The sequence below is a fragment of the Notechis scutatus genome, chromosome Z (genome assembly GCF_049901735.1).
Source record: "Notechis scutatus isolate UNSWTSFEM ecotype Mainland chromosome Z, rNotScu1.2, whole genome shotgun sequence".
In the NCBI taxonomy this organism is placed as follows: Eukaryota; Metazoa; Chordata; class Lepidosauria; order Squamata; family Elapidae; genus Notechis; species Notechis scutatus.
This window is the reverse complement of record NC_142025.1, coordinates 48,621,758-48,648,335: the sequence shown is the minus strand read 5'-3', so window position 1 is coordinate 48,648,335 and position 26,578 is coordinate 48,621,758. Positions and strand designations below refer to the sequence as shown.

The following is a 26,578-nucleotide window of genomic DNA, read 5'->3' as shown; positions in this document are numbered from 1 at the left end:
GTCTCAAAATTATAAAATGACAATGTCAACAGCATATAAAGAAAATTTGTATAAGATGTTTTACAGGTGGCACTTTCCCCCGACAAGGATAGCAAGAATGTTCAAGAATAAATCTGAAAAGTGCTGGAAATGTCATCAGATTCCTGGCTCATACTACCATATGTGGTGGACTTGTGAGGAGGCTAGGAAATACTGGACTAGAATTCGCATATGGTTGGAAAAAATGACAAAGAAACATATAGATTTGAAACCAGAGATTTTTTTATTGGGAATCTTACCTGATACATATAATAAAAACTTAAAGTATTTGATTGTAAATGTATTAACAGCGGCTAGGATTGTATTTGCTAAAAATTGGAAGAATGAGAAAATACCATTAGAAGAAGAAATTATTAAGAAAATATTGGAATGTGCTGAAATGAGTAGATTGACATTTGAAATTAGAGAACAAGAAGATAAACAATTTTATGAAGTTTGGGATCTTTTTTATCAATGGTTAGATAATACAATATAATATTAAAATATTTAGAAACCTAGGAAATAATGAATATACATTTTTTTTTGGTTTTGATAATATTTTGATAATATTTTATTAAGATAGACTTGGTATGATTTTATGATTTGTTATAAAATAAATTAACTAAATTATAGTTATCTCGCTTAAGTATGAATTAGTAAAATTATAGTCAAATGATTGTTTAATAATGATATTAGGATATATAATTGTTGATTGATGATATGAGTTATTATGTAATATAATTATTATGATGACTATGAAATGGATGCACAAAAAGGAGTGGTAAACCAACCGATACACCGTCTGTAAATTTATGAAGGATGATGATGTTTTTATGTTATGTTTTATGTTATATGTGTTTTTGTTTGTTGTTAAAATCAATAAAACTTTTACTTAAAAAAAAGAAAGAAAAAGATAGAACCATATGGAAAAGTAGCTGGTTTGAAAATAAATAAAGATAAAATGAAGATCTTGACAAGGAATATGTTGATAAGACAAAAGGAAAAATTGGCAGATGTTTTGAAAATCCAGGTCACAAATAAGATTAAGTATTTGGGGATACATTTGACAGCAAGATGTAGTACACTTAAAGAGAATAACTATATTAAACTCAAACAACAGATTGCGACAGATCTGGCAAAATGGGGAAAATTACAATTATCACTAATAGGGAGAATATCAACAATTAAGATGAATATACTACCTAGAATTTTATATTTGTTTCAGACAATTCCAATTAGGCTAGGGAAAGACTACTTTGAAGATTTAAATAAAATAGTGTTGAAGTATATATGGCAGGGAAAGAAAACAAGAAAAAAATTAAAACTGTTGCAAGATGCTAGAATAAGAGGAAGATTTGGCCTGCCTAACTGGGAGTTATATTATCAAGCAACAAACCTGATGTGGGTTAAGGAATAGATAACACTAAGAAATACTAGATTATTGACATTAGAAGGACATGATTTGTTGTTGGGGTGGCATGCTTTCCTATGGTACAAGGGAACTAAAACGCAGGGGTATTTTAGAAGACATTATATACGTGAGGCTTTGTTATTAAACCGGGAGAAGACTAAAAAGCAATGCTATTTAAAAATTCCAGTCTGGTTATCGACTATTGAAGCATTTTCTTAAACTATAAAAAGGAACAAACAGTTAGATATGGTGAAATATTGAATGAAAAGAGTGAACTTAAATCTATGCAAGAATTAGAATAACAAGGTATAAAGATGAACTGGTTTTCATACATGCAAATATGCTCTAGATATGATAAAGATTTTAAAACAGAAGGTTTTTATGATAAACTGACTGATTTAGATAAGATTTTGACAGGTACTGATGAAAAGGTGATTAAAAAATTGTATGGATATTTATTAGAAATTAAACTAGAAGAAGAACAAGTTACAGAAACAATGATTGCTTGGGGGAAAATTTTGGGATATGGGATTGATTTAGAGAAATGGCAAAAATTGTGGTCTCAAAATTATAAAATGACAATGTCAACAGCATATAAAGAAAACTTGTATAAGATGTTTTACAGGTAGCACTTACCCCCAACAAGAATAGCAAGAATGTTCAAGAACAAATCTGAAAAATTTTGGAAATGTCATCAGGCACCGGGTTCATATTACCATATGTGGTGGACGTGCGCAGAAGCTAAAAGATATTGGACTAAAATCCACACAAGGTTGGAAAAAATGACAAAGAAACACATAGACTTGAAACCAGAGATATTTTTATTGGGAATTTTACCTGAAATGTACAGTAGGGAATTGAAATATTTGATTGTAAATGTATTAACAGCGGCTAGGATTGTATTTGCTAAAAATTGGAAAAATGAGAAAATACCAATGCAGGAGGAAGTTATTAAGAAAATAATGGAATGTGCTGAAATGAGTAAATTGACATTTGAAATTAGAGAACAAGAAGATAAATGATTTTATAAGATTTGGGATCTATTTTATCAATGGTTAGAAAATAAAATAAGGTAATGAAATATGTAGAATTTTACAATATAAGGAGAATAGAATGATATAGAATATAATATAAAGATGTATTATTATTGGATGGATTTAGGATGATAATATGAATTGTTATGATATAAACCAATTTAAAAATATGGAACATCTTGCATAACATGAAGGAACAATAGCACAATCAAATGAATGATTAACAATGATAATAATATACTTAGAAATATTTGATTGATATTATGAGAATATATACAAATATTTGTAAGTGAGGACTATGGAGAGGGAGCACAAAAAAATCTGTAACCAATCAACACACTGTATGTATGTAATTGGAAGATGGCTTTATGTTTTTATGTTTTGTTTGTGTATGTTTGTCTAAAAATAAAAAAAACCTTTATAAAAAAAGATGAATGAATATGGATGGATAATCAATGGATGAGTATACATGTATATATATACTCATACTTTGATTATTCATTTATATCCATCTATTTATATAGATACATAATCATTCAAAAGCATGCCAGTTATCTATTAGATGTTCCTTTACTTCTCCTTACTTTCCTTGCATTGGGGTTATTTGGGAAAGCCTATGAAAACAATTCCTAATCACTAAACATGGTTAACATTGTTTCTCCTTTGATGAGAACTCACTCCATGAGTCAAATGTGTACATAAAGAAACCCGGAGTTGTGGCAAACCAGGAATAAATAACTTGGAGCATTCTAGATATAGTAGCAATAGTTCTCATGATTTCTGACTGCCAGTTGGGATTTAAACATCTGAGAGTGGGACCAAATTTCTCCTTTCTATGATAAAGCAATACAATTTACAGCAGCAGGACTGTCGTTGTTTTCTTGCAACAATGGAAAAAGGCACGTTGCTTTAACATGATAATGTGTGTGAGCTGAAAAACACATACAACTAAAAATAAGCCATTAGTCATTCATTTTAGGATTTAGTTGTCTGAGACCCCGCCCCGATCTCTTTGGTGGCACCATGGAAAAACAGTCTGTTAGTCATTTGAGGCTTATTATAATTAGAGGGCATTTCTTCTTGCATCCTGTAGATTACTACTGTGGTTTTACTTCTGCTTCAGATGGCCTGATGCTAAATGTCTTAACTATTTAAGGATCAGATGCATAAGCTAATGCATATAATATTTATAAGAAGAGGTGGGCTGTTACAAATTCAATAAAAGTTCCTTATTGGGAAGCCTTAAAAAAGCAGATCTTCTGTAGTATGCTTCAATTTATTTATTTTTATTTTTATTTATTTGATTTGCCAATTGTTTACAAGATAATAAGTATAAGTGTATACATAGTTGTGAATACATGAAATGGGTACATATAAGAAAAATAAAACAAGAATAAGAGAAACAATAGGACAGGGACGGTAGGCACGTTGGTGCGCTTATGCACGCCCCCTACAGGCCTCTTAGGAAAGGGGTGAGGTCAATAGTAGACAGTCTAAGGTTAAAGTTTTTGGGGTTTGGGGAAGAAACTACAGAGTCGGGTAGAGTATTCCAGACATTGACCACTCTATTGCTGAAGTCGTATTTCCTGCAATCAAGTTTGGTGCGGTTAACTTTGAGTTTGTATCTATTGTGTGCTCTTGTGTTGTTATGGTTGAAGCTGAAGTATTCATTGACAGGTAGGACATTGCAATGTATGATTTTATATACCATGCTTAAATCAGACCGAAGACGACGTAATTCAAGGTTTTCTAGTTCTAGAATTTTAAGTCTGGTGGCATAAGGTATTCTACAATGAGTAGAGGAGTGGAGAACTCTTCTTGTGAAATATTTCTGGACTTTCTCAATTGTGCTAATTTCAGATACGTAATGTGGGTTCCAGACTGATGAACTGTATTCGAGTATTGGTCTAGCAAATGTTTTGTATGCTCTGGTTAGTAGTGTGATATTACCAGAGAAAAAGCTACGTAGGATTAGGTTAACAACTCTTAATGCCTTTTTGGCTATGTAGTTGCAGTGGGCTCTAGCACTTAGATCACTAGAGGTGAGTATTCCAAGGTCCTTTACAGAGCTTGGGTCTTGACTATTCAGCTTGTATTTTATTTTCTGATTTTTTTTGCCAATATGTAAGACAGAGCATTTATTTGTTGAGATTTGAAGTTGCCATTTGTTTGACCATTCTGATACATAGTCAAGATCTTTTTGTAGGGTAGCAGTATTGTCTGTGGTATTGAACAGCTTTACATCATCAGCGAAAAGAACGCAATTGCTCTTAATATGATCACAGAGGTCATTTATGTAGAGTATGAAGAGAGTTGGTCCTAGAACACTGCCTTGGGGGACACCACTATTGACAGGTACAGAATTTGATAGGACCCTCCCAATTTTGGCCATTTGTTGTCTGTTTGACAGGAATGCTTCTATCCAGTTATGCAGTTGTCCAGAGATACCATAGGATTTTATTTTTAGGAGTAGTTTGTCGTGTATCACTGAATCAAAGGCTTTACAGAAGTCTATGTAGGAGCCAATGCAGATTTCATCTGTAATTATCATTTTACTAGTCAAATTTTATTATCAAACTTCATGTTTTAAAATATGTTGTAAAATAATATTTGTAGAATAGTGATAAAATTAAATTCAGGCAATGTTGCCTTTTCTGTTCCATATTATAACAAGTCACAATTGAGATAGAGATTAACAGCTTATTTTTTTTACAAGAGAAAGTGGTGAGCAGTTAGTACTTTCTAAACTATAGGCTACTCCCAGTGCGATTTTTGTAATATTTGGAGACATTCTATCATCAAAATTTGGCAAAAAATGCAAAACATTGACTGCATATTGAATTTTATCAGTATACTTAAATAAAAAGAATTAGATACCTCTAAAAAACCCCTAAACCAAATCAAAGGGGAGCATGCGTCATATCATAGCCATCAAACTGAAGTGTTCATTTTTGGCTTGAAAAAGCTGTGAAAACATGTACAATAAACTCAGAGAGCTATAATAGCTCAGTTATTCAAGTATTTTCAAGTAGTATGAAAAACAGTAAATTTTAATATTAAATGATATACTAGTCTGATTGTTCCTAATCTTTAAGGGATTTAACTAGAAATAAATTATTAATGGAGAATGAAAGATGTACAAGCAGATATGGGCTTTTGGAAATTTAAGCACCAAGGAAGCTTTATTGCAGAAAGTTTCTAGTCTGGGTTAACCTTTAATAAGAATGCTGTTTTTTCAACAGTTATCCACAATCAACTTAAACATTAAACAGAGGAGCAAAGAAATACCTCTGTGCTTGCCACTGAGTGTGACACTTTCTACCTGATGCTTCAAACTATAAGCTGGGAAACTAGAAGTGGAATGGAATGATTATCACCTGATTAGAACTAATAATGAAAGAGCAATGTCTTCAGGCTTGGAAGGAACAGAAAGGAGTGCTATAGATGCTCCCTCTATTAGGAGTGATATATTTAATACTATATTTCAAAATAGAGGATAAGATTTGCATTTCATACCTTTAAATGGTCACGTTTACATCTGTCACCGCCTTTTGTGCTAAGTGCTTGGAAACTGTAGTTCAGGGTGTTACCAGTTATAGTTTGGATGGTCCAGTTGCAATATACACCTGGAGGATAGTTGTTAGGATAGTCCAAACTCTCCAAAATGCCTTGGGACTGGTTGGCAATTATTATTCCCTGGCAAACTTGGAAGAAAAAAAATTAAAAATATACATTTTCTATATCCTATATTTCTGTTTTAAGAATGTAAAGAATCAATTGGTATCATTATGTTCGATCAGTAGTTAGGTGTTTATATGATAACCTTACAAAAAGGGGTACATATTTTAATTTTAAAATAAAGTACAGAATTCTAAAGCCCAAAATAAACCTTGAGAATGCAAATAACCTTTAATGTAAGAATGACTTTCAAAAAAGGATCAGAAACATTTTCAGATAAGAATCCCACCTATTGATCTTCTCCAACGAATTCTTTTTTGTCTTCCATGCTCTTAATAAATGTCATTTTTGGAAAGACAAGGTTGTGAATGCAATATCTAGACTACTCGAAATGATGCTGTAGCTTCAGGCAGTTTGCAGATGAAAAAGTTTTCTGAGAAATAGCAAGGGACTTTGTGATTTGAATAAATATCCTGAAATAATAGATGGTGGAAAATAAAAGAATATCCATACATAAAGTAGTAACTAGGATAATTCTGGATAATTTAGATTTTTTTTTCAAGTACACCGTATCTCCTATTTTATCCATTTTAACATGATAGAGGGAGAGTCTGAAGTAGCAGTTAAAGGTGCTTTTTCAGGAGGCAACTGGATTTTATTGCTTTTTTGAAGATGTTTTGCTTCTCATCCAAGAAGCTTCTTCGGCTCTGACAGAACAGTGGAGAATGGAAGGATTTATATTCCTTGCAGACAGCTGGTCATTTGCATCTTTTTAGAGGATCTTTAAAGCACTTGGAGGCTTGTGTCCTCAGGATCACCTGAGTGATGTTCCTGGTTCCTGCAGTCTGCAATTTTTCCTCTGGAAATCCATTCCTATTCCCATACCATTCAAAGGGTGTCCATCCCAAATTGTATAGCTAAAAGTCTAAACAATGCTCTAAAAGGATGTAAATTACCAGCTGTCTGCAAAGAAAATAAATCCTTCCATTCCTCACAATCCTGTCAGAGCTGAAGAAGCTTCTTGGATGAGAAGTGAAACATCTTCAAAAGAAAAAAACAAGAAAATCCAGTTGCCTCCTGAAAAAGCACCTTTAACATAACCTGGATGATTGAAAGTCTCTGCAGACTTTTAGTTAAAGACACTTTTAAATTCTAAGCCCGCCTTAGGCACACAAACTACCTGAGGGCCTTTGCGCCGTTGATTCTCTAAATCTGGGAAAAAAGCAGTTGCAAATTACTTCTGCCAAATTGTCAGGAATCAAGGCTAATTTGAACATACGTGTACATGTGTGCGCACAAACACACACATACACATTTTTATAATGATAATAGTGCAATTTTTAAAAATCTACATTGTCCTGAATTTCTAATAGAAAGGTGGGACAATAATTAGATCAGCTAGGCCTCCTTTATCTTTTCAATTCAAGATAATTTGCCTATTATCCTAAGTGTATCACACACTTAAAACGGTTCTATATGTTCATTCAAATATGCTGCAAATGTATTTGAGCTGGTAGGACTTAATTAAAATATTTCAACTTACCTTGCTTAAAATGAGCAAGGAAACCTCTTCCATTTAAAGAGTAGCCTGTATTTAGATTTATATACATAGTATTGCCAGAAGAACGTATTGTGGATGGGATCTGATTACCACAAAACTTGCCTAACATGGTACTGTTGCTATTGTTGCCATCATACACCTGCAGTTATTGGGATATATAAATATATATATTTTTAAAAATTAATATATGGCAAACAAAGTTTTTTTGGGGATTGAAGTCTGCTTTTGATTATTTTATAGATAAGTTCATGTAGTTTTCTTGGAAATATGACTTAGGCTATTATCAGCCAGCAATCAATGTTCTTAAATGTTGCCTAATCATGAATGGGCTAATGAGCCAGTCAAGATCAAAGGAATTGAACTCCTAGCAGTGTGAGCAGAGTTAGCCTGCAATACTGCATTTTAACATTGAGCCACCACAGCTCTACATGATACATAATATATGCCATGAATCACTTCCTTGCTCCAAGGAAAATCTTGACCTCGTTCTAGGAAAAAGTTTAAGATTGAAAAAAAAGGACTGGTTTGATAAGAGAGCAGATTCTCCCCATGCCAAAAGAAGAGGCAGCCTTTTTCCCATCCTACATCTTACATTATTGGCAGCTCCATCATTGATAGCAATTAAAGAGTTCAAGCTGATAAGGTTACAGGCATTTTTATAATCCTATCTTCCCAAGAGTTTAGCAATTCATAAATCTAACATCTTGAAAATAACTGAAAGGAAAAAACATCCTTTTTACCTAACAAGATTGAAATGAAGCTGAAGTGATATAGAGGTAGTCCTAGATCAGGGGTCTCCAACCTTGGCAACTTTAAGACTTGTGGACTTCAACTTTGCTGACTGAGGAATTCTGGGAGTTGAAGTCCACAGGTCTTAAAGTTGCCGAGGTTGGAGATTCCTGTCCTAGACTAATGATCATAGCTGAGGTCAGAATTTCAATCATAATTTGTAAAATGGGTCACAATGTAACCATGCCTGATTTTATGACCTTCATTAAGCAAACACATTGTTTGCTACTGGATGGCTTTTGCCAAAAACTGGAAATTATGCAAAAACATCATAAATTATGTTCACATGACTACAGGATGCTGAAAATAGCCATAAATGTGGGCCAGTTACAGAGTGCCCAAAATAAATCTTTATTCCTTCTGTATCTCCCCATGGCAGATGTAGGTAATACTCTTTTTCTTCTACCGTGTTTCTCCAACAATACGCTTCCCCCAATAGGAAGGCCCAGCATGTTTTCTAGGCATGAGGTGAAATTAAGCCCCTCCCCCCAAATTTAGACCTATTTAAAACATGCAAAGTGGGGGAGAAGGGCAGGGGGGAACTTGCTGTTAGGATTGGCCTGCGGGCAGCCATGCCTTGCCACCAGCCGCTCCTAATGGCCAATCATGGCAGAGCATGGAGGGCTCCCTCCCCCCACCAAGCGCCTTTGCTGCAGACCCGGGTATAGTGCTGGTTGCAGGCCGGGTCAGCGGGCAGGCGGCAGCGGTGTGGATGTCAGTTTCGGGGATGGCGGGGCACTTTGCACCGCTGCCACTTCCTCCGCCGCCATCGCTTTCCCTTCTGCCCTTGCTGCTGCTTATGCCGTGTTCAGACTGTTTTTATTGGAAGGTTTGCCTCTGCTCGAAGGGCAAAATGGATAGATGGTTCCCTTTTTAAAACTACTGGGAGGGATGGGGACGAAGCTGCCCAGCCAGTCTTTATTCTTAGGGAACAGACGGAGGGAATGAGAATAAAGAAAACTTAAAAAGGGGGTAAAAGGTCCATGGGGGTGGGTTCAGGCAGCTAGAACAGATAACAGATAATCAGAGTTGGAAGGGACCTTGTAGGTCATCTAGTCCAACCCCCCGCCCAAGCGGGAGACCCTACACCATTTTTGACAAATGGCAGTCCAATCTCTTCTTGAAAGTCTCAAGTGATGGCGCTCCCACAACTTCTGAGGGCAAGCTGTTCCTTTGGTTGATTGTTCTCACTGTCAGAAAGTTTCTCCTTATTTCCAGGTTAAATATCTCCTTGTTCAGTTTCCATCCATTATTCCTTGTCTGGCCTTCGAGTGTCTTGGAAAATAGCTTGACCCCTTCCTCCCTGTGGCAGCCCCTCAAATAGTGGAAGACCGCTATCATGTCTCCCCTGGTCCTTCTCTTTACTAGACTAGCCAAGCCCAGTACCTGCAACCATTCGTTGTATGTTTTAGCCTCCAGTCCCCTAATCATCCTGGTTGCTCTTCTCTGTACTTTTTCTAGAGTCTCAACATCTTTTTTGTAATGTGGTGAACAAAACTGGATGCAGTACTCTAGGTGTGGTTTTACTAAGGCTTTATAGAGTGGTATTAGTACCTCCCTTGATCTTGATTGTATCCCTCTGTTAATACAACTTAGGATTGCATTAGCTTTTTTGGCTGCTGCTGCTGCACACTGCTGGCTCATATTTAGCTCGTTGTCCACTAAGACTCCAAGATCCCTCTCACAGTTACTGCTATTGAGCCTGGTTTCACCCAGTCTATATGTGTACTTTTGTTTTTACTTACCTAAGTGTAGGACTTTACTTTTCTCTACATTGAATTTCATTTTGTTAGATTTGGCCCAGTGTTCTAGTCTGTCAAGATACATCTGGATCTTGAGCATATCTTCTTGGGTGTTAGCTATTCCTGCCAGCTTAGTATCATCTGCAAATTTGGTAAGTTCCCCTTCTATTCCCTTATCTAAGTCATTAATGAAGATATTGAAGAGCAAGAGGAGAGCAAAAGAAGAGCACCCGACCGTACAGGAAACGAGACCATGACACGAAGCTCTAGGGTGGGAAGAAAAGCGAGGCGTGGTGGGGGAAGGATGGCATCACTCTCCCACCGCCACTTCCACCCACCGAAGCCCGAATGACTCACTGACTTGCAGGATATTGTGGACGCAGCCACCGTCAAGCAAAGCAATGCCCCTGCGGGAGGGCAGGCGGTTCTTGTCGGCAGCGGGGTCTGTCTCACTGCTCCTGCCACTGTTGTTGGAGACGGCACTGGCGAGAGAAGTGCCACCGCCAGTGGGAACCATGGAAGCTTACTGGGGCAGCTCCCCCACCCGAGAAGTGACTGAAACACTGCTGCCCCGCCTGAGAAGCAGCTGAAAGGCGGCCGTGCTCGATCCATTCCTCCACCCATTGGAAGGGCCACTTCTCCGCTACTGCCACGCCACGATGTCCAGTACAGACTCCAGTTTCTGTGTCTTGACCAATGGCAGCAGTCTGAACATGGCATAAGCTGCAGCGAGGGCAGAAGGGAAAGCGATGGTGGCGGAAGAAGCGGCAGTGGTGCAAAGTGGCCCGCTGCCACCAAGGCTGACATCCACGCCACTGCCTGCCCGTCCGCCCACTGACCTGCCTGCAGCCAGCATCATACCCGGGGCTGCAGCAAAGGCGCTTGGTGGGGGTAGGGAGCCCTCTGTACTCCGCCATGATCGGCTGTTAGGAGCAGCTGGTGGCAAGGCGTGGCTGCTCTGGGCAAGGATGCGAGGGGGGGGAGAAATTAAGTCATCCCCGAAAAGACGGCCTAGCTGTTTTTTCGGGGGTCAAAAGAAAGTAAGACCTGGCCTTATTTTCTGAGAAACATGGTAGATATATAGATCTGAGATTACTCCCACAGTGGAAAACTTATATTGCATAAATTGATATTTCAACTATTATTGTTAGCTATTATCATTCTTCCTCATAGAAAATAAGACTTACAGCAAGATAATCAAAGTAACAGGATGGATGAGACTCTAAATGGAACTGATCAAAATAGATTTCAAGCACATTTCCATGACTTGACTTCAGCAGCCAGTAACATTTCATATTTTGGTAATAGGGCATAGGGTAGTTGGGAGACATGAATGTTCCAGAAGAACTTGTAAGGATTGCACCACAACCTGAAAATAAGTAGAAAATTCTAAATGACAATTGGCCAACTCTATTTTTTCCCTAGTACTACATAGTCTCTATTTGCTTTTAGCAAAGTTTTGAATGGAATTAGTAATAATTATTTTTTAGGTTAAGCCCATACTTCTTATAACTTTCAATATGTTAATAACTTCTTGTCATCCACTTCTGAAATTGGAGAAATGAAATTCCACGTAAAGGTCAAAATACATAATTTTTCTTAATGTCCATGTAGACATTTATAGAGAGAAATGTAAGGATGCAAATATGTCTAAACTTCTAGATATCTGCCGGTCAATTGTGTAGCATTTTTATTCAGGAAACCTTCCCATAATAAAAATGTGGCATAAATTATTATCTGTTTATTTATTTATATATCACCAACTGGTTAAATATGATTGTAGTAGGCCTAAAGCGGTAAACTATCAAGCATATAATAGACGAATCCAGATACCCATAGCCTATTTCATTAAAATGCTTTGTCTCATGGAGAAAAATCATTTGATGTCTGTAGAACCTCATGACAAGGCCATGATGGATATCCTGCTTGATAAACTGGGGTTTCTGTGCATATGTATAAGTCACTCTCCCTGAGCCAAGCAACTCAACAATTCCATTTGTCTGCTTAGAAATGGGGTAATGCTATGTATTATACAATTGTCTTGATCAACTTTATTTGAAATTCCAACAAAGCAACCTTTGGAAGATTTGTGGAATCTAAATATACAGCAATTATATTTTAAAATGATGAGCAATGGCATTATGCAAAGAGAGAAAATTAAAAATGCAGTCCAGGAATGGAGTACTTTCTTCTGCCTTAGTTTTTGTCACAATTTTTAACCTGTATAGGATCATACACCGTTGAATCTCTCTTAGAATAGTGTTCTATCTCTGTGAGTCTGCTTCTGAAAATGCCTGAGTTTTTTTCCACATCAGGAACATTATGGCTTCTCACGTAGATCTCAATAAGCCAGGTTTACGAGTTAAAGGGGTGGTGGTGATAATGATAAAAAAGAGAAAGAAAGCAAGGAAAATGGCCAAGAAAAATGAACGATATCAATTATATTCTCTTCTTGTTACTTGTTAGAGAAATAATGTGATACATCTTATATTTTGATTTACCTGTTGATGTTCCATCCCAATAAGCTGAGAAGCCAGTACTTGTTGAAAGTCTATCACTCACAAACTTTATCCACAGGGTATTACCATGGGAAATGGTAACAGGAGGCAACGAGGAGCCACAATACTTCCCAAGCAAAGGAGATGTTTCATAACCTCCATTTCTTTAATCAAAAATCAATATACAAAAAAGGGGAAAATAATTAAACTTGAATCTCCAATAAGACTATACGTACAAAGCACCAAATGGGTTGCTTTAGTAATAAGAAAATTCTTTTTAAACACTTTTAAATTTAAAAACTCATTCAGACAATTAAATAAAAGCAGAAAAAATTAAAACAATTTGTACTGTAGTGCTGATTTTTTAAAATTTAAAATATAGATAAGATTATTTAGTAGAACAAAAATCTTCTTTGACCTCTAGTTTTAATACCATTTCTATAAACTCCAGCCAACTATTTGGAATAGAATAGTTATTTGGCCAATGTGATTAGGCACACAAGGACACCAAATTAGATACACCAAGGCAACAGATTAAAGAAGGAATCTGAACATATTCAAAGGAATATGTATTCTATTACACAGAGGCAACCCTATATACTGACTGAGCAAAGACAAAAAAAAGTTGCTTAGACAATACTTAACCAATTTAAGAATGTTTAAGTAAAAGGAAGGAATATAAAGTTGGTTTATTTGACCAGGATTAAAACAAGATATATTACTTCTGGCAAGCTTCTGTGGAATTTCTGTTGAAATCAGGAAAAGATTATGTTTTATGAATTTGTTTATACTGTAGATAAGAGATGGGATATGGGGTGAAACAGTAAATTGTTTGTAACCTTAGAAGGGATGGAGAGCCACTAACTTCTTTATAATTGTGAGGAAGGTTGGAATTCACTTTTTATACATTTCTTTTCCCTTTATTAAATATTTACTTGTCTCTTTTGTTTCTCTTTTTTCTTGCACTTTGTCTCCTTTCTATTCACTTTTTAATTTAATTTTAGTTTGTATTGTTTTATTATTATAATAATTTTTAATATTCTGATAATATAATTCTTAATTCCTATATGGGAAAAACATGCTTCACTGGTTTATAGAATTTGCTATCATTAGGGTGATTGTAAGTGATTTGGTATTGCCTCCTTATAGTGGGCTCTAAGGAGGCAATACCAAATCACTTCTGAAATTTTGCCAAAAAATAAAAAATGCAGGGACATGTCCAGGCAGTTGTCAGGAGACAAACTGACTCAAAGGCAACACTCACTCGCTCGCTCACTCATTCACTTACTCACTCATGCTCACATAAATTTGAGTTTTTGCCAAAATTTGTGTCAGCAAAAAATAATTGTCTGATTATTAGGGATGGGAATAGGAAGCCTGTTGTACAATAGAATTTATCTAAGCTCTTAGCAACGGCAGTTGGACAATGTAGCATGAAGTGTGATGATATTATATAGAGAGTTGACGAAAGGAAGACTGCTATATAAACAGCCCAATACAACTGTAAATGCACCAGATTTTTAAAAGACTAAATATTGCTGGGGAAGATCTTTCTGTATTAAAAAAAATTAAATGCAATTCTTAGCTTTTCTGTGTTGGTTCTTTTTGTTTTTTGAAGAAATCAGTTAGGCTTCACAAATTTGTGGTATTTTGATCTTGAGGAAGAATGCTCCTAATCCCTTCCTTAAATTCTTTTATATGCCTGTCCTAGAGAACCAGAAGATAGTTGCAATGGGATACGGGCAGGGGTGGGACTTTAACAATCGGTTATGTGGGCATGGCTTGGTTGGTGGGTGTGGCTTGGTGGTCATGTGACTAAGTGGGTGTGGCCAACTCGACATCACTCATGTCAAGGGGCGCTTCTCCTCACCTGGCCTCTCATGACAGTGGGGATGCTGCAACGGTCATAAGTGTGAAAATGGTCATAAGTCACTTTTTTCAGTGCCATTATAACTTTGAATGGTCACTAAATGAACTGTTATAACTCAAGGATTACCTGTACAAAAATACAAAAAGCTTCTTTGCTTGCAAAAAGCTGCCCTAAATACCAATCATTAGATTAAAAATACCTGCAAGTCGGAGTTACAAATCAGGTAGGGTACCAGAGTACCTTGAGGAATGAAAATAGTTAAAATGCAGTGATAACTATCAAGCAGCCATCTCTTGCTCCTAAAGTGAAACCCTTTAGCAGAGAGATCATTTACGCTCTCCAGAAAAAGCACACCCAGGAAAAGCAATCCTTAGATCCATTTGCACCACTTAAAAATACCAGCTGGTCTCACTCACCTCACAAGATATCCTAAGGATATCATCCAGATTTAAGGAAAAGTCACATGCCCCCCAGAAAGGCAGTACCAAGCTTGCATCCTGCGTCTTGGAAGTATACCCCAAAAGGACAGTGCCAGATAGTACTAAAGCAGTGAGGAAGACCCCCTCCCCAGATAGAGGCAGGAAAAAATTCAAACACAATACAAATAATTAAATCACAACAGTAGCTGTTGCTTGTTGAAGCTGAATAGGGAAAATTATCCCATCACTAAACACAGGATTAAACGTCACCAAGCACAGAATTAACCTTCACCAAAAACCAGTTTTAGACCAAAACTCAGAAAGAGTATGTAAACTCACATTTGAATGTTAATCTTTCTAGCTAGCCAAGAAGCCTTGCGGAATGTCACTCATCTTGGTTGCCTGTCACTAAAAGCTTTGCTTCATTATTCAATTATTTCTTCAAAGTGCTGATTGTCCAGGAAAGTATTTCCTCCCAACAGCAGTGTAAAAATCTTAAAACAACCCTTCCCCTTTAAGAAAGTCTCAGACGCTCCGGAGACAGGAAGTCTGGGCTGTCTGCCAAGAATGTAATAAGGGTGGAAAAAAACAAAAGGAGATTGCTTCTAACTACCAGTTCTCCGAACTGCTTAGAAAGTTAACAAGGGGTTCTATAGAACCTGATAGAACTGGTAGAATCCCACCCCTGGATACAGGATAAAAAAACAATCACAGCATAAAACAGTTTCAAATACAATTATAGTCTTGTACAGTTCTTTTTTAAAAAAGAAAAAACTGGACAGCCACCTATCTAAAATAGTATCAGGTTCCCTATTTGAGCAGAGGGTAGGACTAGAAAGACCTCTGCGGTACTTTACAGCTCTATTTTGATTGATTGATTTGACTCCTGGCTTACAGTTCCATTAAATGAAGTGGTTAATTATTCAGAGGTATAAATATAGTCAAATAGAAATCAACTTGCCTAATTTCAAGATAATCATGCCGACACATGAAGTCCTCCTCCAAAGAGAAATAGGTGAAATTCAAAGCAATTTGTTTGTTCTTTGCCACATGGATCTTGTATATGCATACCATTTTGTTTGGATAGTTATTTGGATAATTTGGTGATGTTAACATACCAGAGGCTGTCGTATATTCATGTGAACATACTAGAAAAAAAAAACAGAAAAGTACATTGATAAAATAATAATAATCACAGATATCACAAAGTATTAAGTTCAGAAAATCAAAGATGAAAGATTGCATAAATTGTCGCTAGAGCCCAGTGGTTTTCTACATACTTGGTACAATACAAAAAAATCTTGGCGACACTTCAAAATCCGCACTGGCAAAATTTCCATCTGTCAATTACAAAAAGCCACATTGGATGAGGGTTCTGTGTCAGAGTCAGAGATGGTGCCAGGGCAGGCTGGCAGTCATCAGCTGCCTTCGGGCTCGGACAGCAGTGAGGCAGGGGAGCTTCTGTAACCAGTTCCCAGCCTGCACATGTGCAGAGCTGTCAAAGGGTGGCACAATTAAGAACTCAGGGTCGACGTGGGAGTAAGGACACAAGTGGATAATGAATGGTCCCTCCCATCAGGATTAAAAGAGAAGCAAAAGGAGTGGGGGCTTTTGCAGGAATCAACTTGCTCATTCGTTCATTTGTTCCAGCCTTGTGGAGATTTGTCTGTATAATCCAGCCTTTTCCTGCCAGCATTGAGTGTGGAACTGTTTACCGGGCAGCGTTCCAGGATTGATAAAAGTCTGAACTCATTAGTATACCTTCACAAGACTGTTTGCTGGCTGTGAATGAAATAAATTCACATTAATGTAATAAAAAAGGTTTTTTGCCGGGACTCAGAATTGACAGTGCTTTTTGGGGAGGCCTAGGAGAGAACACCACCTTAGCTGCTGCAAGAAGATCATATAGACTGATTACAATTAATGACATGACAAAGTAGCAACAACAGTGCATTGGAGTATTTACAAGAAATATCACTTGCCTGGTGGAACCACCAATAGATAAAGTAATAGAAAATGAAGAAGTTAAATCGTATAGGACTTTAGAATGCAAACAGATAGGCATCTGTCACATAGCACACTAGACAACAATTGTTGATAAGATACACAAAATAGTCTGGATATAGATAATGGATATTGCAATACCAAAAAAATTATATCCTGTGACCATACCTTTAACATAATTAAACATCTGCCTGTCTTAGATTCTTGGGAAGTATTTGATGGATGTGCAAAAATGCCAAAACCAGTCTAAACATTTGGTTGACTATGTGACCAGCTGTAATAATAAATATTGAATGTCAGAACTTGCTAAAAGGATAGAACCGAAAACCACCTTTATTTTATTTATTTTGTCAAGCGATTGTAAGATAACAGGTAGTTATGAATACATGAAATGGATACATATAAGAAAAATAAAAAGAAACAATAGGACAGGGACGGTAGGCACTTGGTGCACTTATGCACGCCCCCTACAGACCTCTTAGGAAAGGGGTGAGGTCAATAGTAGACAGTCTAAGGTTAAAATTTTTGGGGTTTGGGGAAGAAACCACAGAGTCAGGTAGAGTATTCCAGACATTGACTACTCTATTGGGGTAGTCCTATCTTTCATTCTCAATTAAAAAAAATAAAAGATGGTGTCCTCTAATATCTCAACTAAGATATACATTTAAGTGAAACATTAGCAATGGACAAAAGAGATAGTGACTTAGGTTTCATTAAAAAATCGTTTCAGTTTCATAGTGCCATACTATAGAAAAGCTGTTTTTCTTTTTAATTAAACAAATATGAACTAAGTTGACAAAAAGAAACCTGGTTTCTAATTTCAATAATGTTTTTTCCCTAGAATTTATTTTATGCTTTGTTTGAAAGGACATATCAAAACTTGGAAGATGACACATCTGGTAAAAAGCTGTATCATACTCAAGTGGAAGACTCTTCTTACTCATATGGCTTTCCTGACAATTCAAGGCACTCTTTTAGCACATATTTTTTTTTAAAAAAACAGGTGATCATGTGAGAGTTGCTTATCTCACTAAATTCCAACACCAAATTAAAATCCTCTTGCCAGTGTTTAATTTCTGATTCTGCTATTTAAAAAAAATATTCCATCTTATATAAAAAAATCATTTCAGCTGAGTTCCTCAAGGCAAACAGTTCTATTTTAATGTTATTTGTAAAAATCCAGGATGCTTTCAGATAGATTGCTCTGAGGACTATTGATCAAAAGACTTTGCTTTTTCCTACCTAAAGAAAAAGAAAACACAGGAAGAGATGATAAAAAAGGGGAAACTTATAAAAGGAAGATTCGTTTTGGGGTAATACAATGCTTTAGATATTACTTTGAAAGGATGCTTCTTATACAACCAAAAAGGAATTAGCATCTTACTATCATTCTTTAAAGCAGCAACAGCTGTTCTCAGAATTGTGTTCAGCTGTGAAGGACAATCACACTGTTATAGGAAAAAGACCAGTTATTTTAAATATTTTGCAGGGGGGAAAAATGCTATATATGTTCAATCAATATGAAAGGCTTTGTATGAAGATACCTTGAAAACCCTATAAATGTTTTATTTGGAAACATCCTATTCTCTTATAATATAATCCTTTCATAATAACATGTGAATATAATTATGGGAGCATAGAATTTAGCTGCCCATTCTATTTTCCCAAAAAGAATCAGCTGGCTTCTGATGAAAATATTTGAAACTTTCCACAGAACTAAGAAGGGATTTAGAAATCTAAGGAGCAATGGAAAGTGGGCTGGAACATGCATTTTGCTCAGTATTGCACAAGGGCTACACGAGATTAAATATGAATGACCAAAATGATTAAATATGAACATCCTTCTTGGCTAGCTTTCTTGCTTGCAGTTCCATCCAAACCACTACAGTAACTCCTCTGTTTCCCATGCTTCTTACTGAAGCAAGGAAAATCTTTTGGTAATGCAGCATTCAGCTATTGGATTGAACACTCCTAATGTGAATTAAAAACTAAGTTTTATTCTGCATTTTTTGTTGGGCAGCAAAGCCCCTTAGAAGTTTCACGGTGTTAACAAAACATAGAAAAACTTTTATTGTGTTAATTTTCAACATATGAATTACATACTGAAAGAAAAGAATGATTGTACGCCATAATATATGAACAAAGTTTGTTCAATATACAAAAATGGAAAGATCTAGCTGGCTTTCAGTCCAGTCAGTCAGAATAATCAGATTAGCTCTACAGTGGAAAAAACAATGACACTACTGGATGATAAACAGTAAAAACAGATAACAGAAGATTAAAACATGATTTAGTTGCTGCTTGCTGATCTATGCTTGCACAACAAAGCTAGGAAAAATGAGGCAGACATATTTTTTTCATCTGCTTTCCAAAAATGAAACATATATTATTCTAAATGCCAAATGAAAATTCTTACATCATTGATTATTTTTAAAAAAAATCTGATCTCTCATAGTCAAGGGATATTGACAGCTTCCTGGAGAATTAGCAATTTGTATTATTTGTAACTTCCTCCAAATTTTTTTGCATCCATAGAACATATTCTTTTTCTGAAGCCAATGGAAGTATTGGCACTTGGAATCTTGTCATTGTTGACACAAGGCAACATAATTAATTTAATCTGACCAATTCAGGGAAGAGGACTGCAAACAATGGATGATTTTGTGCAGAGTATGGTGTTCATTTTCACATATTGTACATTCACCCAAGAAACCTTAAGTAAAATCTTCTACCCTGAGCTCATGTTCCTTTACTGGACAAGACAGATCTGCTTTCAAGTGTTTATGATCTAGATACCATCAAAGGCAGGGGTGTCAAACTCATGATGTCACGTGGTGGTGTCACATAATGTATTGGGACTTTTCCCCCTTCGCTAAACTGGGCATGGGCATGGGCGTGGCCAGGGTGTGTTGCATATGGCCCATGGGCCGGGAGTTTGACACACCTGGTGTAAGTGGAAATTATTCTCAGATAGGGAATCGCTGCTCTAAAGTACAAAATGTCCTCTTCACCCTCTTATTAGAATCTGAAATGTAAACATATATCCCAAATTGCTCAAAAGGTGAAATAAGAAGGAATGAAAAAGGATTGCTCTATGATAAGGAGATTCCTAATTAGTTGGAAAAGACATGTTAGATACACTAATCTTGGAAAGATTTACTCCAAATGGCAATTTTTTCAATCTTGGCTGTCAGAATTGTGCATCCTATTTAAAAAGATCCAAAAAATACAAGAACTTATAACTTAACTAATGCCAAGTGTGGTTTGACTGGACTATTGCCAGCAAGGGTTATCATAAGGCACACCAGAAAATGAACAAAAATAAGAATGTATAATTTCATAACTATTAAAGGCTAAGCACTTGGTTTATCAAACTTAGTTCAAATTGTTGTAGTATGTGTGTACAGGATTGGGCTGAACAGATAAACCATAGATTGAGCATTGTGCTATAACTGCAAAAAGTAGTCAGTCCAGCATTAATCAAGATACAAAGTTGAGATCACAAAATTGATTGATAATTCTGTACTACCCTGTGGGGTACCTGGAATACTGAGTCCAGTACAAGAAGGATGCTGAGGATTTAGAAAGGATAAGAAACAGCCAAAATGATGAAAGGCTTGGACCCAGACTTCTATGAAAAATAGTTAAAAGAACCATTTCCCACACTATGTTTAGCATGGAAACAAAGCTAAGGAGAGATATAACAGCACTATCCCAATACTGAAATGTATAGTTCCATAGGGAAGACAATTTGCATCCTATTTAAATTTGCATCCTATTTAATTTGGATTTACAGGTAGTCTTCTGTTGACAATGGCATTTGAGTCTGACTTCTCCACTGACTCTGCTTGTCAGCTGTCAGAAAAGTCACAGATGGTTATCCTGTGATTACAGGATAGTAAAATATCATAATTGTGAGTCATGTACTTAGCTCCCAACTCACAATCACATGACTAAGGAGATGCTGCAAAGGCCAGAATTCATCTGAGGGTAAGACAAAAACTAGTGGGTAGAAGTTTTACAAAGAAAAATCAACAGAGAAAATAAGGAGAAATTTCATGATGACAGTTATGAAGCAGTAGAGTAGCCTGTTTTCTGGAGCTGTTGGTGCTTGCATTACTGGAAGTTTTTGTACACAAAGTTGGGTAACCATTTGTCTAGGATGCTCTGAGGATTCCTGATCTAGGTAGGGGATTGGATTTAGTAACTCTTGTTCTTTTTAGTCCATCATAAATGTTTACTAATGATATAAATACCATTAAAGATCTACAGAATTAGCATCATTTTGAACAAAACCTCCAAATGTAGCAATTAAAGCTATAGGATCAGAGATCCCGATCAGATTCTGCTGTTATAACTAATTTAATGATTCCTAACTGGATTTGTAAAGATTGAAGAAGGAGGCAAACATTTTCACACCAGGGATGCCAATTACATAGATATATTTCAGAATCACTAAGTACCATGCCAATATCTTATTAATACATAGAAAGGACGAGAGAAAGGGGCAATAAGATCAAACCACCATTGGTTTAAGAGTTATTTGTACAATCTGCAGTAAAATTCATCTCTAGTCAGAAGCATCTGCAGAGACAGGGTAAAAAAGGGCAAAAAGATGGCATTGTCCCAGCTAGGATATTGACAGAAAAATACAGGATATTATAGAATAAAAATGAGCAGGCAGAGAAACAATTAAAAAAATATGGATGAATAAGTGAGCGACAGCTATATATATATCAGCCCCAGCCAGTGAAAAGAGAGAGATGCTGTACTTCAGCAATATTTAGAAAACCAACAGTTCTCTACCTCTGATTTACCATATTGCAAGCAGCATTCCTCTGTTGCAAGAGCCATAGCATGGATCACACCAATGAAACCAAGTTACATAGGCCTTAAAGCACACAGGTTCAGACTACATATTATTATAAAGTAAGGAGGCCAACTTTTTCCAAGTTTAAGGACTAAATAAACATTTATTTTAATAAAAATTGACATCTGATTCTGTTTGGGTATAACAACTTTGGAAATGCATTTCTAGATAAGTTTTTGTTCTGTTCCTGTTTTGTTTTAGTTACTTGTCTGTTTTGGTATGCTTTCATTTCCTAACTCATTCATAACTGCCAGATTTTCAGTAAATATTATTCCAGAGCTATCAGTTTAGAGGAACCTGCTATTTCCTGAAAGACCCATTGAATTTTGAGTATGCTCAGAGAAAGGAAATGTAGAATACATTTCTCTGTTGTTTGAAAGTTATATAAGCAACTATTCATGATATGGCCTTAACTGCTTTGCCCAGAATGCTATGCACTACCAATAACTTTTGTCTGCTATAGTTACAAATCATTTAGTTAATTGGGTGTCATCAAGTTTGGTTTAGCTCCTGGTAAACTGCACAATTACTTCAAATTAGCTACAGATCAATGCAATTCTAAAAAAAAAAATCTAAATGGTTTAATTGATCTCCAGCACTGCCTTCCTTGTCAAAAAGGGAAAAAATATTTAAAAAGTTGGAGGAAATAAGATAAAACTGCTTTGTTCTCTAAAACATCACACTAATACAGACACATTCTATAAAATCAGGTAAAGGTTGTATACATAGTTTCCTGAACCCCCACCCCCATCTTTTAAAAATCCTTGTCTTCTGGGTCAAGTGACCAGAATGGAATAGAAAAGAGGGTAAGTATGGAAGAATTGATATCTTTCCATTGACCAACTCTTTCTCACAGGAATGAATTGATGGAGGTTGATTTTCCTTTCCATTGTTTTTCCCTCATAGCTCCCAGATGAATACAGACCATATCCAAACTGCATCTTTTTTCTTTTTGTTACTTTCTCCCCAAAGAAATTTTAGTTCCAATCTGTCTACTTTTTAAAAAAAAAAAAAAATCCTGTTGATGGAGAGAAAGTTGGTCCAATTTATGAAATTTCTTTCCAACATTCTATTCAATAGAAAGAACAAAAGAGCAAGCTAATATTAACAAGCAAAACTGTATACTCTAAAAAGATATTAAACTAAGACCATATGTTTAAAATTATTTATTTATTTATTTATTTTCAAGATACGTAAGACCTCCCAACTCAAACAATATGACTCTGGACAACATGTTGCATATACAATTAATAATAAAAAAAGAGAGGTGATGTCAGATCCGTGTATCTGTCATTTCTTCAGTGGAAGAAGAAAAGGAGGGGGAGGCTGATAAAGAAATCCTTTCTTAATGTAACCTGAATATATTTAATCTTATATCGAATTTGTATAACCCACACATGATTCAATGGAGGGAGAAAAGCCAGATGGCCGGAACTATCACCTCTGAGAGGCACAACCAGAAAATGAGAAGATCATAAAAATTCCACAGTGGGATGTGTCTTGGAAATCTCTTGAATAGTTTGTTCTAAAAAGGGGGCAGGGGGGGGGAAACTAGGTATGCCCTGGTAGCAGAATACACCGAGGAATTTCGTGACCTGGCTGGCCGGGTAGATTGGCCAGAGGATATCCTAGTCTGTTGGTTCAAAGATGGACTAAATGATGACTTATACGCTGCCTGCCTGGCCTGTGGGGCTCCAAACCTGTTGCATGAATGGTACATGATGGCAAAGGAAGTGGAGATTGACATGACTCGAAACATGATAGACATGATGGAAAATCCAGATTCAATTAACAATCATGATTTTATGTAATTACAATAGTTGAAAAATTGAGTACCACTTACTTCATGAATATTTTACTAAGTGAGACAGATCCCAATTGTGATTGTAAGTTGAGGACTACCTGTACCAGCATTTCAGCTGGAAAGGTTCTCAATATAGAATATACTTTAATAAAAACAGAGAGAGAGAGAGAGAGAGAGAGAGAGAGAGAGAGAGAGAGAGAGAGAGAGAGAGAGAGAGAGAGAGAGAGAGAGAGAGAGAGACCTAAGACTGTATAGATCTCAGGTTCTCCTTCTGCTTTAGTCAGATGGAATTCATTTTTGTGAAATATTGAATAGGTATTTCACTGAGTTGTAATATAATTTAGTTGGTTTGGCTTAATACATTATATGAACCCAGCCATTCGATTTGTGAAGTATAGTTTATGGCTTAATGCTATATTGACTTATTTGACAAACTGTGGTTAATCAACCAGATGACTGGATAATGAAAATCAACAAGGTTACAAATTTCTTATTTCCAATCTAGTCTTATCCACCTTCGAGCTAAACTAGGAAAGGAGAAATTTAAATAATACATTTTCATAATATGATTCAAAGTAATCAGGCTTGCATGAAACATTTTGTTTCAAACCATTTTGAATATGAAATTTCACAAAACTCCAATTTAAAATGGGAAATGACAGCTTTGAAAAACTCAAAATTGTTCAAAAATTGTTTTACTTAGTTGTAAAGAAAACTTTACAAACTCCACATGCGATAGCATATGAAAAGAAAATCCCCATAATATTAATCAGAAAGAATATAACAATGGAACTATAAAAGCATTTCAGATATCTAGGTTGACTACAGTAATTTTATCTTTCCTAATCTCCAATGATATAGCCATATCTCTCTCTAAACTCAGTGGGAGTTACTGGTAACTAGATATGCATAGCATTACATAAGAAGTGTAATTAATGCATATTAATTTTTAGTCTTATAAACTTGCCTCATGTGGTTGATGAATTAAAAGACCCAAATGACATGGTTAAAGGTGAAGAATGTGAAATCTGTAGTGCCTCACATTCTCTCACTCAGCATTAAATTCAAGTACATTTAATTTATATGCTTTATTACATTTTGCCTAATAATTGAGGAACAAATTCAAGGGGAAGGAATAGTTGGTGAGCGACCAGAATTTACCTATATCAAAAGGTTTGTATTCAGCCATGAAGCCAAGATTTGTAGTAGATGAAGCTCTGAATTTTATATAAAGAGAGTTATGTCTTGAATGAATCCTAGGTGGTATAGTGTTCCCACAGTATTTTCCCAAAGAAGGAGAAGTTGCATCGCCACCATTTCTAATCTGCAAAAGAAAAAAGTTCAATCCCAAGAAAATACCACAGAACTAAGCATACATATTACAGGGAGTTATTCCTGTCAAGACTTTGGATAGGGAAGGAAAATTGTCTCCTATTCTGTTTTAGATTACTTTGGCCAATTTCCCTTTCACTTAAAAAGACATTTTTAAGACTTTGAAAATTAATATCATTTTTGTTCACCTTTCTATATGAGAATTGTTTTCTCATACAGAATAGTTGAGTGACTGTATATGCATTTTGATAAAATTGGCTTAGTGGAACTATTTGTGCAATCATTTTCTGGAGGGTGGAGGTTCATTCTCCAAGCTTGTAGGTTGGTTTCTGAACGTTTTGTTATCAGGCTAAGTAACTTCTTTTCTGAACTTTGTATCATAGAAATATTCTTATTCTTCTGTCTATGTTTGTTATTGTATTCCACTCTAAAATGAATCTTACCTTACTTTCTTTAACACACTATCTTTAACTGTTTTTGAGCCTAATACAACAGATACAATATTTACAGCTTCACTGTCAAGTGTTAAGTTCACTAATCATGTTGGTATATATTATCATTATTTTCTACTTATTTAATACTAAACCTGTTCTTTGTTTTTTATTGTTCCACTTTCAAAATGCTTCTAATTTTCCATACTTCAGTTTTACCAAGCATTGTCAATCTGCATATCTACAAACGTGAATGTTTCAATCTCCTGTCCTCACATCTATCAAGGGCCAGGGAAATCAGGAGATTCAGGCAGTTCAAATGAGTATAAAGATTTGTTGCAAGCTTAAACTCTCTAAAAAAATCCCTTGACCAACTAAGGGTCAAGGGAAATTAGAAAGAGATAAGATGTCTCACAGGGCACAGGTTTATAATCCATTTGTCCCCTCCCTAAATCTCAGCTTCACATCTCCTACATCTTCTCTTCCCCTTAATCCTAATTTGTATTCTGAAGCACTGTTTCTTTCAATTCTGCTTCACTGTAAAGATTCATCAGAAGAATAATCTTATATTCTGGCATACTTAGAACGTTATCAGCCTTAATATATTCCACATTCTGGCATCACGCAGGAAAAGGCCTTGCTGAATCAACAAAGCAAAGGTTTATTGTTTTATTGATCCTTATTTCTGCTTGCCCTCTGTATTATCTATCTGAGGTTATCTGTCTGATCCCATGTTCCTCTGCCTTATCTGAAACTTGCCTGTTCCTTTGTCTCTGTGTATAGCTGTAATCTACTTTGTGAAAACAACATAGATGTTTTATTTTACATATTATTATTTTGAGAAGTGCAAATTCCCAAACCTCTTGCTTTATTAGGAAATACTTAAGTAATTCTACCTCATCAACTAGGACATCATTGCCTAAAGTTAATTGTAACCCCAAACAATTCTTGTAATTATTTATTAAACTGTCTACTGAATACAGTTTACAATAACATATAAACTTGCATTGCCTTTCAGTCCTAACTAGGTATTCTTAAAATATGAATCCCACCAATTTCTGCGCAAGAAAATATGTTAGAATTATGGAATCAATCTAAACTTGATTTTTTTAAAAAC

At 35.8% G+C, this 26,578-nt stretch overlaps 1 protein-coding gene across 2 annotated transcripts in view; it reads right to left on the bottom strand.

Annotated features, from left to right (window-relative positions):
* Positions 1-26,578, bottom strand: part of CUBN (cubilin) — a 90,914-nt gene that overhangs the window by 13,662 nt on the left and 50,674 nt on the right. For both annotated transcript variants that reach the window (XM_087945301.1, XM_087945300.1), the window contains 6 exons: positions 24,860-25,022; positions 15,982-16,168; positions 12,735-12,895; positions 11,421-11,602; positions 7,685-7,841; positions 5,980-6,167 (listed from right to left, as the gene is read on the bottom strand). In XM_087945301.1, coding sequence (XP_087801427.1) covers positions 5,980-6,167; positions 7,685-7,841; positions 11,421-11,602; positions 12,735-12,895; positions 15,982-16,168; positions 24,860-25,022 — 1,038 coding nt within the window. The remainder of the gene's footprint in view (positions 1-5,979; positions 6,168-7,684; positions 7,842-11,420; positions 11,603-12,734; positions 12,896-15,981; positions 16,169-24,859; positions 25,023-26,578) is intronic.